Source organism: Meriones unguiculatus, chromosome 15 (assembly GCF_030254825.1).
Source record: "Meriones unguiculatus strain TT.TT164.6M chromosome 15, Bangor_MerUng_6.1, whole genome shotgun sequence".
NCBI classification, from domain to species: domain Eukaryota; kingdom Metazoa; phylum Chordata; class Mammalia; order Rodentia; family Muridae; genus Meriones; species Meriones unguiculatus.
In genome coordinates this window covers 75014121-75032012 of record NC_083362.1, presented here as the reverse complement: position 1 = coordinate 75032012, position 17892 = coordinate 75014121, and the positions used below count along the sequence as shown (strand labels likewise).

General features: G+C 50.1%; 1 protein-coding gene across 13 annotated transcripts in view; it reads right to left on the bottom strand.

The window, feature by feature from the left end:
- Positions 1 to 17892, bottom strand: part of Agap1 (ArfGAP with GTPase domain, ankyrin repeat and PH domain 1) — a 435843-nt gene that overhangs the window by 8634 nt on the left and 409317 nt on the right. For all 13 annotated transcript variants that reach the window (XM_021650398.2, XM_021650399.2, XM_021650400.2 and 10 more), the window contains one exon: positions 390 to 645. In XM_021650398.2, the coding sequence (XP_021506073.1) occupies positions 390 to 645 (256 nt within the window). The remainder of the gene's footprint in view (positions 1 to 389; positions 646 to 17892) is intronic.

The window sequence follows — 17892 nt, the reverse complement described above, 5'->3', positions numbered from 1 at the left end:
GACCTCGGTGCCGGGGGCCAGGACTTTATGTTTTGAGAATACAAAGTCAAAGGTTTGGCAAGGGGACTCCTAGAAGCTATTCAAGTTATTCATGCTCCTGCTCGCACCCCCAAGAAGAGGACGATGAGAAGCAAGTCCTGTGCCCGCCCCCAATGCCTGACCTGAAGGGACACCACAAAGACACTTCAGAAACTCTAGCGAGGGAGTGTCTGCTTCATTTCTGCTCGGTGCCCAGCCCTCCCCTCATGCAGGCAAGCCCGCATGTAAAAGTTCAAACGCCATGAGGCAGGCTCCCAGGCTCGGTGGCCTTCTATAGGAGAGGCCTGCATTCTGACCCCGCAGTGGCTCCACCCTCTGCTGGGCATGGGGTGGGCACCCCAGTCACTTACCCAGATCAGCAGCTGAGCCAGGACCACATTGCCCTTGCGGCAGGCCAGGTGCAGCGCTGTGCGGCCGTCGCCTTCCCCGCAGGTTTCATTCACCTCGTCCCGGGAGCCGTGCGCCAGGAGCAGGATGACAGTCCGCAGGTCTTCCTCCGCGGTGGCGCGGAGCAGTTGCTGGCCCAGGGAGAGCTCTGTGCATGGCAGTGGGGCTAGGAAGAGTTTCTGCTCGTACTTGGCCCGGATCCATCGCTCCTTTTCTTCCCTGCAAAAGGCACCACACAGGCACGCGTCAGAACTGAGACTGGAACCTCTGCTCCAGCAGCCATCACGTTAGCGGGCAAGAGGAGGAGAGGAGTCAGTTTCCTCTTCCCAAGCCCCCCTTGGGCACTGCTTTTGGTCTCAGAAGTGGTGTCCTTGTCTCCTGCGGCACCCACTCCCAGTTCCAGAGTCAGAACCTCTGGGGTGTGGGTTGCAGGCTGACACTCCTCTAACCTCTGAGGTGTGAACACAGCCTGCTCACTGCCCACGGCCTGGGGGCTGCATCAGTGCAATGCTCTAAGGCTGGAGCTTTCTGCAAGCAAGCAAGCAAGGAAGGGGCTCCTTCAGCAAGATGCGCGTAGATGGACAGACAGACAAACAAAAACGGCCCCAGGTGAGGTGCTCCTATGCTCTAGTGCTGGCGAGTGACCGGAGAGCAGGCTTCGTCTCTGCTCTTCACTCACCCATACTCTGGGACGGGGCATGTGTGAGTCCCCAGGGTTCCCATCACTCCTCGCTGCAGGAAACACTGAAGAGGAAGGGATCTGCCATCTCTTTGGAAACTTGTGAAATGCTTAAGGGGAGGGGGCAGAATGTTGATCTCTGAGAAAAAGTGTTCCAGGACTCATCCTCGAGGGGGAAAAGTGGGCAGCCCCTGAGGCCAGAGCAAAGCTAGGGACAAGAGGGCAGGGTGACGCTGGAAGGGTGTGGGCTCTGCAGTGTGGCAATCCCTGATGATGCCTTGTACACGGTGTCTTGTCCCCAGCTCCCAGCACAAGCCGGAGAACAGGAGCCTCCGGGGTGGGCTCCTCCCCAGGGGCTATCTATCACTTGGGAAGAATTGCAGAGATAAGGTGGGAGAGGAAGGGAGGAAAGGACCCCCCTCCCCCCACTGCGTTTATACAGATCAAGAAGGCAGCTGGTTGTGCACACTGAAGCACAACTTTAACTCCCAGCACTCGGGAGGCAGAGGCAGGTGGATGGATCTCTGTGAGTCGGAGGGCAGCCTGGTCTACACAGGCAGCCACAGACACATAGCGGGAGGATCCTGGGGAGCTGCCTTTAGGCTCTGGCATAGTAAGGTCAGACATGGGCGCCGGTTTCTCAACAAAACAAGAACAACAGCCAAGAGAACGGATGAGACACTGAACCCCACAGTCCAAACAGGGGTGGCGTGTGTTTTAAAGGAGGATCTGTGATTTCATGAGTAGCTCTTAGAATTTTCCCAGCAGCCTGTGGGTTCCCAAAGCCTGAACGCAGCGTTTTCATGAGGATGATGAAGAGAGCAAGCAAACCCTACACATACAGAGAGACTGTAATTATCTCAGACTTCAGGAAGACACCGGCTCACAATGACTTCTAAAACCCAGAGCCTCTTGCTGCTGTAATCAGAGCACACAGCTACCGGCTGTGCGGAGGAATCAAGGGCCTTCCCCAACCCTCCAGAAAGAAAAGTCATTACATTTCTGCTTCCAAGGACCAGAAGAAAGGCCTCGTTTACACCTCTGCACAGTGTTTACACTGCGCCTGGTGACCTAGTGTCAGGTTAGCCCTAATCTGTTTTTAAATACTTAGGCAAACAGATTCTTCCAGGGGTAAATCTGGATTAGTTTTGCTTCACTTCCTGGTACATGTGAGTGACCCCCAAGTGACCCCTGACTCTTCATTCAGAGATTTCCAGGACAAACACTTGGCTGCAGCGGAGATGAACTGGCTCCCAGAACCTCCAAGGAGGAGCCCTCACACACATCCTTACTTAGGCAGAGAGGAGGGGAACATCCAGGAAACGCAAGACCCCAAACCCAGTGGTTCTGATTCTATTTTAAAGGCTTGTTTATTAAAAAAAAAAAAAAAAAAGTTACACGTTTGTTGATGTAGTTCATAAATCAAGAAGGAGAAAGAGCAAGACGTGAATTAAATGAGAAGGGCTAATGGGGTAGGAGACATCCAGACCTCCAATTTCCAATCTGCTAACTCTCATTTTTGGGCAGGCATTAAAATCAGACTGTCTTATTCTGCTCCAGTTGATTTTAAAAGTCATTGCCCGATCATCCAGGGATAACGGGAGAACTTAACATCAGAACTCTGGTCTTAACTGCAATGATTAAAATTTCATTTTAATATTCAAATCCCAGCCAAAGACTGAGCAGAGAGCCCTGCCTCCACCAAGGCCGATCCACAGAGCCGCTCGCGGTACGGCTTTAGCGTCAGATGGAGACAGCTTTTTACCAAATCTTCGTACACTTTTAAAAAACAGAATCCTGCCGGGTCCCTTGGCCTTCAAACTCAACAGGAGTCTAAGTGAGGCCACAGGCTTCATGCCTGCACAAGGTATGACTTTTTTCTTTTGTTTTTTTCTTTTAGCTGAAATCCATTTAGTATAGAAATAGAGCCTAGCCCAGGGCAATGTACATTTATAGGTGTGAGTTCAGTTGCTCCCATCAACTACCTGTGTCCTGTGGCCACTGCCTACCCTAACAAGGACACCCCAACATGTGGCTTGGGGAGCTTTTTCCAGTGGCTGCAGGGAAGGAAACCGATCTCCACTGATGCCGGGCTGTGAGGCTGCGCTCTCTTCTTAAGAGGCCTCAGGGTCTCCACACCTGCTCTTCTCACCCTCCCCTCCTTGGACACTTGTTTTGCCATCTGCAAAACGGGCCTATTAAAGTGACACCCACTAAAGCCAGGGCTTTTCAGAACTAAGGCCTCATGTGTGGTCTAGGCCCACGCCACAGCAGCCCTTCTGTAGCAGAATCTATTTCTACCCACTCATGTCAGTCACGGCCTGGCACACAGCACTCACCAGCCTGGGGTCGTGTGGTGGGGCAGGAAGAGATGTCTGTGGTGTGGTGGGCGTTTCTACCTGTAGCTTCCTGTAGAGGTCATCACGCTGCACATGGGGAGTGGGTTGCTCTTGGCCAGGGACCTATGAGCCCCTTGAGGGTGTGGAGACCTGGGACACCCAGGGCACCCAGGGCAAAGGGTCTTGCTTAGTTCAAATGATCCTATGGTTGTTGGCGTGCCCGGGGCTAAGCACAGGCCGGAGAGGCCTAAGGCTCCTTGTTGTCTTGGGCAAAACTGGTTGACGCTTCAGCCACTGTGCGGCTTCATTTGGTGATGAGTTCTTCACGGAGTTAGTAAAGTTAAATGGGGCCCTTGAGGTGGATCTCCAATCCACTATGGCTGGGGTCCACAAGAGTTACTAGCCACCCTGCCTCTATGTACACCGGAAGGGTCATGCAAGCCAGGAAGACAGGCCTCCCCAGACAACAGCCCCGACCACCATGCACCCTGCACTGTGGGCTTCTGGCTCCTGAAGCCTGCACAGTCTGTTGCTACGGAGGCTTAGCCATCCCTCTCCACAGCTCTCCCCGGTGAGAGGGCCCTCTGATAGCGGTTTCTGTTCCATTCTGTCAACATCACTACCCCAGGAAACCACAGTGCCAAAGCACAGAGACTCCAATTGTTATTCTCGGGTCCCTTGGCCATGCGCTTCATTGTCCCCAAGGAAGGCCAGTTCAAGAGCAGCGGAGCTGGCAGTAGATCACCTCGACTCATTCCAGTGCCCTGGAGGACCACTGCTCACAGCCTCTGTTAGCTAATGAGCTAAAAAATGAATTATTGGCGCGGCTGCCATCAGCAGGGAGGAGGGGCCGGCTCCTCATCAGGTCTTGGTGCTGACACACCTTTAAATAAATCAACTGCAGAGAGGGAGGGAGGGAGGACGGAAGGAGTAACCTGTCAGAAGACACCAACCCCATCCCTAAAAACACAAAGAAGAGCCCTTTTCAGGAGGTACCCTCTCCTACCTGAAATGGAGCCCTTTGGGAGTAGCTCTCTGCCCCCCTCTGAATATGACTATGAACTGCCTGGCTGTTTAAACCACAGGCTACAGTGAGCAAACACAAGACTTGGGTCTGAAGACTGCGCAGGACTGGGCTGCAGAGCTAGAAGCCCTTTAGGTACCTCGGTGTCTACTGGGCTTGGCCAGCGATGCTCTGGCAACTCTAGCTTGGTGGACTAAGCTCCTCACAATTGCCTACAGTGTCCTGGCTGGTTCTATGCCAACCTGACCTAAGCTAGAGCCATCAGAGAGAAGGGAGCCTCAACTGAGAAAGTGCCTCCACTGGATGGGCCATAGGCAAGCCTGCAGAGTACTTTCTTAGTTAGTGATTTATGGGAGACAAGGGGTTCAGCTCACTGTGGGCGGTGTCATTCCTGGCTGGTGGTCCTGGGTTCTATAAGAAAGCAGGCCAATCAAGCCACGTGATCAAGCCAGTAATCAGCACCCCTCATGGCCTCTGCACCAGCTACTGCTTCCAGGTTCCTGCCCTTTCTGAGTTCCTGTCCTGGCTTCCTTCAATGATGGACTACAATGTGGAAGTGTAAACCAGTAAGCCCTTTCCTCCCCAACTTGCTTTGGTCATGGTGTTTCATCACAGCAATAAAAAACTAAGACAACTGGGTCATGTCTCCCTTGAGCCAGTCAGAACTGGCAGCTGGTAACATGGAATGCCAAGGGATGTCCAAACTGAGAATGTGGTGAGGGAGGTATGGACCATGACTGACTTCATGGCCCACAGCCTCCTGGTGTCCTGTGAGGGATCAGAAGTCGCACAGATGTAGTACCACTGGCCCTGTGGTACCAGAACTGAGGTGAAATGTATCACATCTCAGGACTGGGGTAAGACAGATATAGTCTACAATCACTACCACGCATGAAGGAAAATGTGAAGTCAGGGAGTGCAGAGGGCTTGAGCACTTCTGTGGGGACCTGGGTGAGGAAGTCTTCACTGTGTGCTGGCCACACTGTACTCTATGCTGGACCTCCAAGATCTAGTCCTTGCATGAATCCCCTGTGCTCAGCGCTGGAAGACCCTAGTAGGAGCATTTATTGCAAGGCTTGTCACCAGGCAAAGCCAACCCAATGACACTACTGATGGCTACAACGATAATGACTGTGGCATGTCTGTCCCCAAATGACTGAAGGTGTGTCCCGGGATGCACATACCATCGCCAGCTGCCCAACACTGGTACACGAGTTTTAGTTTCCGTCTCAGCGAGTGAAAACATGAGTTCAGGAGGGCACTGCCTCAAAGACATGGCTCTGTAACTGGTATGCTCTGTGCACACAAGCTCCCCCCAAGCCCTTGTGAAGCCCCTGTTGAAATCACAACCCCCAAGATAATGGTGTTCTGAGCCAGGGTTTTGGTGAGGCGATTAAGACTTAAGTAGAAGACTTGGGTCTTAACTAAGATGTCCAAGGTGCTGGCTTGCTCCTTTTACTGTGTGAGGATGCAGAGCTGAAGGCCGTCTGTGGAGTAGATGCCAAACTGCCCTCCAATCTGCTGGCACCTTGATCCTCAATGTCTCAGCCTCCAACACTGTGCAGTACATTTCTAATGTTCACAAGTTGTTCGGTTAGCTGGGGTATAGCTTAGCAGCTAGACTGTGGGAGATCCTGGGCCCCGAGCCAGCTCCTCAAGTAAGTCCCCCAGTCTAAGGTATTTGTCACAACCACCCAACAGGACTAAGAGTCGGACCTAACTGCCCCTGTACCATCGCTTCACTTTTGTTTACGGCTGCCATGAGCCGAGCAGAGGGGACAGGTCATGAGCCCATGGCTGGATACTGGAATGGAGATGACTGAAGGTAGCAGGGTCAGATGGGGCGGAGTGTGACTATAATGGTAACAGCCATGCTCCCTTAGGTACAGGAACAGGAAGTCCCCAGCTGACATCCACCAAGGACACCACAGATCTAGACTGTCTCTGCTACTGCAGAGGACACGCTGATAATTTGCTGTTTTTTTCCTCCTATCTTTCTTCCTTACTGAAATTATTTCACAATCATTAAGAACAAAAACAAAGAGAGAGAGAGAGAGAGAGAACAATTTGCAGAACAGGTATAGAAAAAAGAAAAAGGAAACTACAACTGTGTGTGTGGGGGGTAAAGCCACCATCTGAGGCTGAAATCCTATGTGTGCTCAGTCACCAAGTGGGACCCTTTACTGGTAAGGATGCCATTTGTGCACTGGCAAATTCTTGGCCCCAGAGAAAGTAAAGTGCAGGGTGGGAGGCCCCAGTCATACAGTGTATGGACGCTTTCTTAGAAAAGGGGTCCTTTTTGTTTTGTGAGACAGAGCGTCATGTAACCCGAACCAGCCTTGAACCCACTGCACAACTGAAGCTAGCTAGCCTTGACCTTCCGAGTTATCCTGCCTCTGTCTCCTGTGTGCTGGGGTCACAGGTGTGTATCACCTGGTTTGGTTTTATGCAGTGCAGGGGATTGGCCCCAGATCTTCATGTATGCTAGGCAAATGCTGTGTGAGTTCCACTCCCAGCCAGAGAGAGAGTCTTAATGCAATGCCCCTCTCCATCGCTGCTGCAAAGACACCCTTCTCTCAGCTCTTACTGCCAGGACAGAGCCCTGTTAACTGTCGCCAGCTGGGTATTTGGTCTGGCAGTGAGGGCTCAGCACACTGCCAAGGGTAAGAAGGTTAATGGGTTGGTTTCCAGAAAGGAAAAGTTTTTCGAGGAGCTTCTGACCGGCTTTCAGCACTGTCCTGAGGATGTCTCAGAGATGCGTCACTAAAACACAGACACAGGGCTGGGTGGCCAGACAACCCTTGGTCCTCCAGGGAGCCTGCTGTACTGGCCGGGTCTTGGTGTTTCTGGGCTGGTATGATGAGCCGTCGCTCGGGGGTGTGGTTCTCAGCTATCAGACTTCACAAAGCATACGAGGCTCTGTCTCACCAGCGGCTTTTCCCAGAAGTCTACTCTCTGTGAAGTCCTCTGAGCGTGTTCTTATTGGAACCCTCCCCACGAACGGTAAAGGACCAAGAAGTAATCCTGTGTGTGCACATATCACTTATCACTTTGCTCCTTCTGGAAACCCCTTTTCTTCCTGAAGCATGAGAGGGCTTTTTTTTTTTTTTCTCCCAATACTGATTTTATAGGCCATCCTGAAGGAATGAAGGAATGAGTGCCCTTGGGGTGGGGAGATGAAACTGGAGGAGCCACACTTAGTCCTGAACTGGTGACAGATGAGGAGAGGAAGGACAGAGGAAGAAGAGAAAAGAAAGGGCTAGCAGCAAGGAATTTGCAAAGTGCTTCCTGCCTCAAGCTAAACAGGAACTGGGAGAGGAGGCATGGAAGACGGGGCTGGAACAATATGACCGGGAAAGAGGGGGGGGCTTCCTCCCTGCAGGGCAAGCCCAGGCCCAGTGCTGGCTGAGCACAGACCCCTGCTCACATGCATGCCTTCTCCTGAGCTGCGTTGCTAGGGGTCAGGCCACAGCGCCGAGGATAGCCAACAAAGACCGATGGATATTTAGTCCTTAATTACTGAAAGCTTTTAAGAAACTGGCCACTGTAAATCCCACATGCAGGGAGCAGGAGGCAACAGACAAGAATTTATACTCACAGAGCAAAGACAAAATAAATATCTGGCCTGACTTCTGATCAATATTATGAGTGGTTTTTTTTGCCAACCTGCAGGGTATTTTATGAGCATGGGGGAACGGAACAGGATCATTATTAATTAAATAAAGTCAACTGTATTAGGCTTATTATTTCTGTGAGTCACAGTTAGCTGTGCTGGGCCATGGGGTCGGGCAGATCTATAGGCAAGTGCAGGTCCAGGAATCGGAAGGTGATAACTGTCTGTCCAAGTGTTCCGTATTCCCAGAGGTCATTAGGATCACACTGCCTTGTGTGGCCCATGTGGGGTTTTCAGAGGGCTGAGTGTTTTTTAACTTTGTGCTTGCTGTCAAGAACATCAGGTCCCTCTCTACACATGACCCCTAGGAACCTGCTCAAGTGTCAGGACATAATACTGGCAAAGGCCCAAAGAAATATCCAAATCATGGCTTGGCAGGCAGGCAGGCAGGCAGACAGGCAGACTGACGACAGTCCCAGAGTTTCCTTGCAAACTTCAAGACCCAAGACCCTTCTTCAGCTCTACCCACAGTGATCACCACTGTGTGTTTCAAAACTGGCAATCAAACAGAGCAGACAGCTTATACCCAGCACGCAGAGGGCTGGGAAGGAGTGATGGGTTACACTGCAAGGCAAGGGTACCCTGCACCCTCCTCAGATTCCACCTTGAAGCCTTAGCTCTGGAAATGCAGGTTTCAGGAGGGACCTCGGGGGGCAAAAGGGTCAGGGAGGTGGGGCTACATAGCGGGACACATCAGAGACAACTCTCTTCCCTGAGAGCATAAGGCAAGAGGCTGTGTGCGAGCCAGAAACAGCCGCACTACAAAATGCAGGAGCACCCTAATCATGTCAGCTCTCAGAAGTGCCAGGGACACATTTTTCTCAGCATAAACTGCCTGGTCTGGCAGCAGCAGTGGGCAAAGACAGGGAGCGATGCCCCTGCTGGGCCCACTTGCTACCCTTGGTCACTCTAGCTCAATCCTTTCATCCTTATCTGTGATACTGGTTAGTTCAAGAATGCCTATTCTCGATCCTAAAATCAGGGGAGCCTGCATGTGTCTGAGTCCTGTCCATAACCCCATTCTCGGGAAGCTGAGGCAGGGGAACTGCTATGGAGAACTACCTGAGTTACAAAGTGGACTCTAGGTTGACCATCAGCCCCTTGTGTGTGTCCGGAGCGTAAGCTGTCTGCTCTGTGTACTTCCTCAGTCCTGGCTTTGAATCCTCCCTTACACTCTAGAGTGGTATTAGGTTCCTTTATCTGGAATGCGGGGATGCAAAACTCAAACAGTAAAAACAGAAGGAGGCTATGTGGGATGTGTGTGGTGGGGTGTAGACACCAGAGATGGGGTGATAGAAGAAGAAAGAGAGCCAAGAGTTGGCAAGGCTGAGGCCAGGAAGGCCCTGCAGGAAAATGGCAGACACGGCTGACTCGGCCTCAGGTGGCAGGAGGAGGACGCTGCCTAGTACTGCTGACCTGCTTACGTTGACAGGCGCTGGACCAACAGGTGGCCAACATATGGCTGGGACACAGCACGCAACTTAGCGCCTGAGGCCGACAGGGCAGTAACTGCCTGTGGGTGACATTTTTTCCTCTTCTGGGAAGCCATGGGGAGCCCAGAACAGGAAGGGACAGAGTTCCTGATTAGTATTAAAGGAGAGAACCCCCTCCACCTATATAAAAATGGGGCAGGAGGTGGCAGTGAGCAGGAAGTGAGGCAGCAGCCCAGGAGGCCAGGCACAGGGAACAGAAATCCAGGACTGGACTAGCAGACTAGAGCTGACACCAAAAACCATTTGGAAATCTAACTTCCAAGCAAACGACTGGAGGAAATGTCACACTGTGAGAGAAAGGAAAAGCCCACTTTGCCTGGACAGTCAGCTAAGATATAACGTCAACATTTCCCCCTATTTTCTACCATAATATAAAATAACACAGCGAAACACAAGCCTTTAAAGGATTCTAACTCCAGTTTCACCTCTTTACTCTTTTTCCAGGAGTCTCTTGGTTTCATGTTTGCATAGGGAGACCTCCTAGCTACACACCAGATGCACCTGAGCTTTGACGCTGGGAAGAAAGGAAAGAACTATCTGATTTAAGGCATAAATCCAAGAAATCTGTGCCAGGCGAGAGCGAGCCTGGGCAAGTGGAGCAAGGCAGATCTAGATTCCGTGTAATGTGGCGTGAAACGCAGCTAGACCTCGGTGGCCCTCCCGGCTGCCCTGGTGGTGGAAACCCCATCACAGTGAATTAAGTCCGCCATAACAGTGGCTGATGTGATGGGCTTTGGAACATACCGCATCATAAACAGATAAGGGAAGAGAAATGGCCCTTTTCCTCCACCCGGGATAATGTAAGACGGATGCAATCCCTCCCCTGGTGTGCACCATTGCCCTTTAAATACCAGGGAAAGGGAAGCCCAAGGCCCCTTTTGCAGGCACAGGCCAGGAACAAGAGGAACCACAAAGCACAGGCTCCACCCAGGGCTCTGGAAGTGGCTCTCCAGACAGGAAAGGTCCCAGGTTGTTAAGCTGCAGCCCATTTAGAAAAGCCATAGGAAGTCCTGAGCAGTTTTATGCCACAAACTGCCAACTGCTTTTAAGAACATAATCCTTGGTAACACTGTTTTTAAAAAGACATAAGACTATTGATTTTCGAACAATACAGTATCTTCTTAATGTAGCTTTTTTTGTTGAATCTAGGGGTGGAAGGAGATTGCATGGTCGTGGCTACCAACCATAACAATAAGGACACAGGCTTTCCAGGAGGGGAGGCACTTAGAGTATGCAAATGCAAAGACACTTAAAGGTAATTTGCATTTTAACTTTTTCCAAAGTAGGAAAACGTGGAAAGTGCTGTGGACATGAATAGGATTAGTAGTCTGGGACCTGCTGATTACAGTGGGCACTGCTGATGCTGTTCCCTGGTCCGGTAGACCAGCCTTTGAGCAGTCATTCTTACCAGCCAGGATGCTTTCAACTCCAATGTAACAGCAGTCAAAATGTTACTGCAGACCAGACAACCCTTTCTTTGGAGGAAACCTTACAAATGAACCACAGCTGTTGGATTTTCTTCCTCAACTAAGGGACTGATGTTACACATACAAGGCTCATGGCTGGGGAGACAGCTCAGGTGGCATGAGGACCTACGTTTGGGTCCCTAGCACCTACATAAAACACCAGTAGTGTGTGCCTGTAATCCCAGCACTGGGGTGGCAAAGAGGGAGGGTCCCCGAGGCTTGCTGGTCACATGCACACACTCATGCTCAAATCCATACCTCCACTAGGTATGCATGGATTTCCAGGTGGCGCTCTGTGGCAGTGGCACTCACCACAGAACAATTTATCTTAAGGACATGAGTTCATTCTCTGTGTAGAGAAAGCTTTATTATTTAACAAGGGCCAGTGAAATTCTTTCATTAAAGTCACTAAACCTCTAACTAATGGGATCAGGAGGCAGAAACTGGTCAGATGTTTCATTTTCCACAACTGCTGGAATCCAGCCTTCTTTATGTCATTGGCTTTGACAGGCAAGGTAAACTCAGAGAGATGAGCTTTCTCATGGAGATAGCGTAGAGCAGGGGCTGGAGCAGTTGCTGGCCCAGGGCCCAGGGTGGCTGCATAGCTCTGTGGCACAGGGAAGCCTGGCCTTGGCAAGGCCTCACTTGTGGTAAAGACTCTACTGTCACTGTCAGAATTCTCACCAGGTACTGCTCAAGGGTCCCGGAAAGAGTGCTCCAGACAGTCCTGAACAATTCAGTCTACTGAGTATCAGCTGATGGTGGCAGCCTTCTGCCTGGTCCACCGAGAAATAGGATGGAAACCAGAGCATGAGGGAGTGGTAAGCAGATTCAAAACCCACTCACCTCAACCCTCTCTCTGCAGAGAAGTCTCTAGCTGAGGCATTCAAATGGTGGCTGCAGAGCTGGCCACAGCCTGTCTCTGGTCTGGGGACCATGGTCCATCTTCATTGAAAGATGGGCCCCCCACCCTGCCCACACTCCTCAAGACAGGGTTTCTCTGTGTAGCCTAGGCTGTGCTGGAACTCACTCTAAAGACCAGGCTGGCCCTGAACTCAGAGAGATCTGCCTGCCTATATCTCCGGAATGCTGGGAGTGCTGGGATTAAAAGTTTCTAGAAAAAAAGAAAAAAAAAATTCATTGAGATAGTGAATGTTAAAAATTTTTTAAAACGTAAGGAAACAGTATGGCAGTTGCCTGAGTGATTCAAAGCGAGTTTCTATATGCCCCAGCAACTCCTCTTGCCAGTAGGTACCTACAAGAACCAATTCAAAGGACTGGAACTGCTCTGTTGATGCCCAGGTGGAAGGAGGCATTACTCAGAGGAGCCACAGTGAAGAAGCAGCTTGGAGGTTCATTTTGGGATGCCCAGGTGAAGAAGTTATCATGAGTACATACGATGGGGTGCGGTCCACTGCTATTAAAAGGGGAGGAGATTCTCACATGAGCCACAATATGGATGAGCCCTACGGACATTATGCTGAGTGAAATAAGTCAAACACAAAGGATAAGGCTTGGGGTCTACGCACAGGAGGTCTCCAGCAGTCAGGTTCACGGGAATCGACCATAAGTTACAGGTTGCCAGCAGTGAGGTGGGAAGGGGCAGGGAGGAAGGAGCTTGTGTTAAGAGATCATTTCAGAGGCTGGAGTGATGGCTCAACACGGACTGTTCTTGCAGAGTACCTGGGCTCCATTCTAGTTCCAGGGTTTCCAACATCCTCCTTTGGCCTCTCTGAGCACCAAGCATGCGTGTGCGGCAGAGACATATACATGTAAAAGATCCATACACACCCAATAATGATACAATAACAACAACAATAGTGCCGCCGCCGCTGCTGAAAGCGATAGTTTCAGTGCACGCTGACAGACGGAACATCTCTCAGATGAAAGGTGCCTATGGCTGCACACGATGGACAGTGGTACTCCGTGCCAATGATGTGAGCTTAAGAGTTAAGATGGCACATTTCAGATTATGTGTATTTTACTACAGGTATTTTTTCTTATTCTGAGACAGAAAGTCCTGTACTCGAGGCTGGCTTTGGATTCCGAAGATGACCTTGAGATTCTCATCCTCCAGCCTCTACTTCCTAAGTACAACAGGCATGTGCCCATAAAAATGCCCTTTATATGGTGCAAGAGACTGAACCCATGCCTTCAGCTATGCTAGGCAAATACTCTATCAACTGAGCCGTCCTTTGATGCTTTCAGCTTGAGTTACTGTCTTAACTTACTTTTCCATTTCTGTGACAAAACATCATTACCAAGACAACTCATAAAAGAGACTGTTTAGTTGGGCTTACAGTTTCAGAGGGTTAGAGTTTATGACAGCAAAGGCATGACAGCAGGAGCAGGAAACAGAGGGAGCTAACAGGGAATAATGCAGTTCTTTTGCAATCTCAAAGCATGCCCCCCCTCCTCCAAGAACACACCTCCTAATCCTTCCCAAACAGTTCCACCAAATGAAGAACGAGTATTCAAACATACGAACCTATGGGGCTATTTGCATTTGAACCATCACAATTACTGTGAGTGAAGCTGTTATGAAAGTCTTATGCAAGTTTTTTATCTTTATTTTTCTAGCCAAAATGTTCAAGAGTACTAAGTACCAAGCCATATATGAAATACAAGTCGTATAGGAAATATACATATATCTAAACTAGAAGGGTTAGAATGATACACTTTTTAACGTATTGTAAAAGCACACATGACAATGATACGGGAAACATGATTTAGAGGCAGTGTGCTGCAGACTCAGTGCAGGGCGGCTTCCGCTACGTCACCACAGAAGGCACAACTTCCGCAGCCGCGGCCATGCCCAAGTGTGCCAGAGAAACAAAACAAAACAACAGCAAAACGCTGCCGAAGGAGAAGGGGGCGTGCGGGTGTCAAGCAATATGCTTGTGAAATAAGTTGTTTAAAGGATTTGTAGGTGTGCTTAGGGGGTCAACTTGACAAGGCTGTTGATAACAATTGTGAGACACCCATATCTGCTGGCTTTCAATACAAAAAGGCTGTACAAAAGGCAAAGATTTGAGCAACTGGAAGCATCCAAGACAAGGCCGGGCCTCCTGGTACTGTCAAGGTCCCAGTCACAGAGCGCCACTTCAGCTGCCTGTTTTTCCAGGCCTTTCTCCTGTCCCTTTGTGGTCTTTCTGGGAGCACATTTGGAAATTACTGAAAAAGATAAAATCACTCTAATCTGTTACCAATTAGAAGAAATGCGAATATTATTTTCTAATTTGTGACCCTTGAGCATACGTCTGGAAACCCCAAGAGAAGTAATTGGAATAATCACACCCGCTCCTGAATATTTCTATTATGCTCTTGAAATAAGAGGGTGGCTCTGTCCTTCCTGAATCACGTGCCCGGGGTTGAAGGGATCTATAAGACATCAAAGCCCTGGCAGAGAATCTCACCGCTGCTGTCCAGGCTGTGCAGTGGGTTATCTTGCTCTGGGCAGGGTGCAGAGGCAGGAGCTGTGTGAGGGGAGCTGTGTGAGAGGAGCTGTGATCCCTGATAAAGACATGCTTCTCCCTGCAATGCCACTCACTCCAAACCTCCCATTCTGAAGACTCATCTGGAAAATTTGTCTGGGCATAAGCCTGATTTATGAGAGGAGAATGTGGGGTTCCCCCCCATCCAAACCTAGTTATCCTGCGACTTGAGTGACCACCTCTTGAAAGTTGACAATTTCTTGGTGCTTAACAGCAGAAGGTGCACCAACGAGGAGCGTGGCACGCTAATGAATTTATAGGGCGTTATAGACAATTAGAGAGCGCCAGCCGTTCCACGGCAATCAACTCACCATTCCGCAAACGCGCTCTTTATGGCCCACACTCTTGCGGTTCCATCCCTCATTTACGTGTTTGAAAAGCAGCATGTGAATGCTGACGGTACAAGAATCTGGAATTGGTAGCAGGCCTTCTGGGGAAGCAAGCTCCCTTTTCCTCAGGGCAAACTTCTTTCTCTTTGTTCTTTGGTGGGAGGTGTGGACTCTGAGATGGGCAAGGACCCTGTATGGAGGAGAGTCACTTAAGCCTATGGGTATCTATCACCCGTGAGTGCAGGCCATTTGGGAACCTTCCTGCTGATATCTGGGAGGGTAGGAGATATATTTTTTAAAATCTCCACTTTGTGGAGGGAAACTGGAAGTAGACAGGCTGGGAAGTAATTGGGAATGAAGAGGGAACAGGAAGTAAGTCCAAAAAAATTTTTTTTTCTGCATACAGCACTGACTAGAATGTTCTGTTATTTCTTTGGGGGAAAAAGCTTTGGGTTTCTTTGGGTTCAATGGCTTGGATGATGACACTGCCATGGACAGTTTGGCTCAGACTTTGGACACTGTGGATGCCTCCCTTTCTCTTTTCTCTGAGTTGTGACAGGGATAGCCCCTTCTTCCTGGAAAAGAAGTTTTTCAGGAAGAGCCTTCCTCTTTCTTTGCAGCAATGAGCTCTTTGACTGGCCCCTTTCCTGTCTTTATTAAATTTTTAATTTATTCTTTTATTTATTACAATTTATTCACTTTGTATCCCAGCTGTAGCCCCCTCCCTCATCCCCTCCTAATCCTGCCCTCCCTCCCTCTTCTCCTCCCATGCCCCTCCCCTAGTCCACTGAGAGGGGAGGTCCTCCTCTCCTTCCATCTGACCCTAGTCTATCAGGTCTCATCAGGACTGGCTGCATTGTCTTCCTCTGTGGTCTGGTAAGGCTGCTCCCCCTCAGGGGGAGGCGATCAAAGAGCCAGCCACTGAGTTCATGTCAGAGACAGCCCCTGTTCCCCTTACTAGGACAATCACTTGGAGACTGAGCTGCCATGGGCTACATCTGTGCAGGGGTCCTAGGTTATCTCCATGAATGGTCCTTGGTTGGAGTATCAGTATCAGAAAAGACAGCTAGGCCCAGATATTTTTGATTCTGTTGCTCTCCTTGTGGAGCTCCTGTCCCCTCCAGGTCTTTCAATCTCCCCCTTCTTTCATAAGATTCCCTGCACTCTGCCCAAAGTTTGGCTATGAGTCTCAGCATCTACTTTGATTTCCTGCAGGCTAGAGCCTTTCGGAGACCCTCTGTGGTAGGGTCCTGTTCCCTATTTTCTCCACCTATGAGTTCCATCCCATTTGCCTTTCTGAATGAAGGACTGAGCATCTTGCCCAGGGCCCTCCTCCTTCTTAGCGTCTTTAGGTGGACAGAGTGTAGGTCTTTGTAGTGCCTGCCCTTGCTGCCCCATCTTGTGCAGCACCCACTGTTTACAGGGCACTGGCTAGACACTCTCAGGTGGGTGGAGGGAGGCGGAGAGATGAATTTGTCCAAGAGTGACATTGGTAGATCAAGGACAGTGATTCATGGCAATAAAACCAATCAGGAGAAGCCATGTTCTCTTAGTTTTTAATATGCAGACAGCCTGAAGTTAACTTACAGAATAAAACCCGGCCTCAAGAACTAACACTGCTTCCTTCAGCTTAGGAACACAGAAGACACCAGCAAAAATTAGGGCATCAACATACTCAGGTCAGGTCATCCACAAAAACTGTGCTCACAGAGGCGTTGATCTCTGTGTACCCATCTACCAACCGAGGGTAGATGACACTGGCCGACTAACACACTTGTCCAGCTTCTCTGACCGCAGCGGCTGCAGAGGGCAACCAGGATGTAACTCCAGGGTTTCTTGTTTTCTACCATAGCTGGGGTCACTTTGCTCTGCCTTGGGGTAACAGGTGTCACATGAAGTGTCACATGAAGAAACCTTACTTTTGCCAATTTCCAAATAGAAATCACTGATGATTCCTCTTAGCAAGGGGCAAGGAGTTACTCTCAGAGATCTAACTAGACCATGACAGGGAGGAGCGAGGCCAGTGCCTGGGGTCTGGCTGGTCACTTCAGAGTGAAATACATACTAGCAAAGGCTCTTTCCTTTCTGGAAATGAACATTATGGAGAATGAGGCTCTTTGCAGATACAGAGTGAGGTCTGGCCCAGAATGTATGTTAATATACTGGAGAGACGAGCCTTCCCCTAAGTGGGGGATGCCAGGGCTGTCTTAGAAGCTAGTTAAGCTAATCAGCCAGGCCTTTACCACCTTCATACACTTCTAAGCCAACAGAGAACCCCATTTCACCCCTGAGATCTCTGGGCTGACACCTCCAACCAGGGTCCACCCTAGAGCCTCATGACAGGAATTAGTGAATCAAGTTTCAGCGACAGCAATGTCTTCCTTGATGGACAGAGAAAGCAGCTCTGCCTTTAGCTGCCCTCTGGCACCAGCCGCCGTACTACAGATAAATGCAGAAAGCTTGTAGAGAACAGGGTGATCATGTCGTCATTTCACAGGGTTCTGCTTGGAATACCACAGGAGGGAAGACTCCCCCCCCCCTCCGATGCTGCACCCATCACTTCAGCAGGCGCTGTGGTCAGGGACAGGCAAGCCATGGGAGGGTCACGACAAATGCACGGTCATAATATGCAAGGTAAATGGCCCTGAAAGAGGAAAGGCTCCTTTATAGGAAGGGGCTGGGGGACTCTTTCAAGAATGAGCACAGAGCACACAGAACGCTGTCCCCACCCCTACCCCCACCCGGGGCTTTGGCTTCCTCTCATTCCCACCTCGCCCCCTAAACAGCACTGGAATGCCCTGTCCCCTGATGGGCTTCATAATGAGAAGTGCTGTCAATCACAGCTCCATTAGCCTGGACAGACTTTCAGTTCCTGAAACAATTTATTGGATTCCCAGAAGCAAATGGGCCTTCTTCCTTTTCAGCTCTGTTTTTAGGGAGCTATTCAGAGGGAGTGTGTGTCCCTTCTG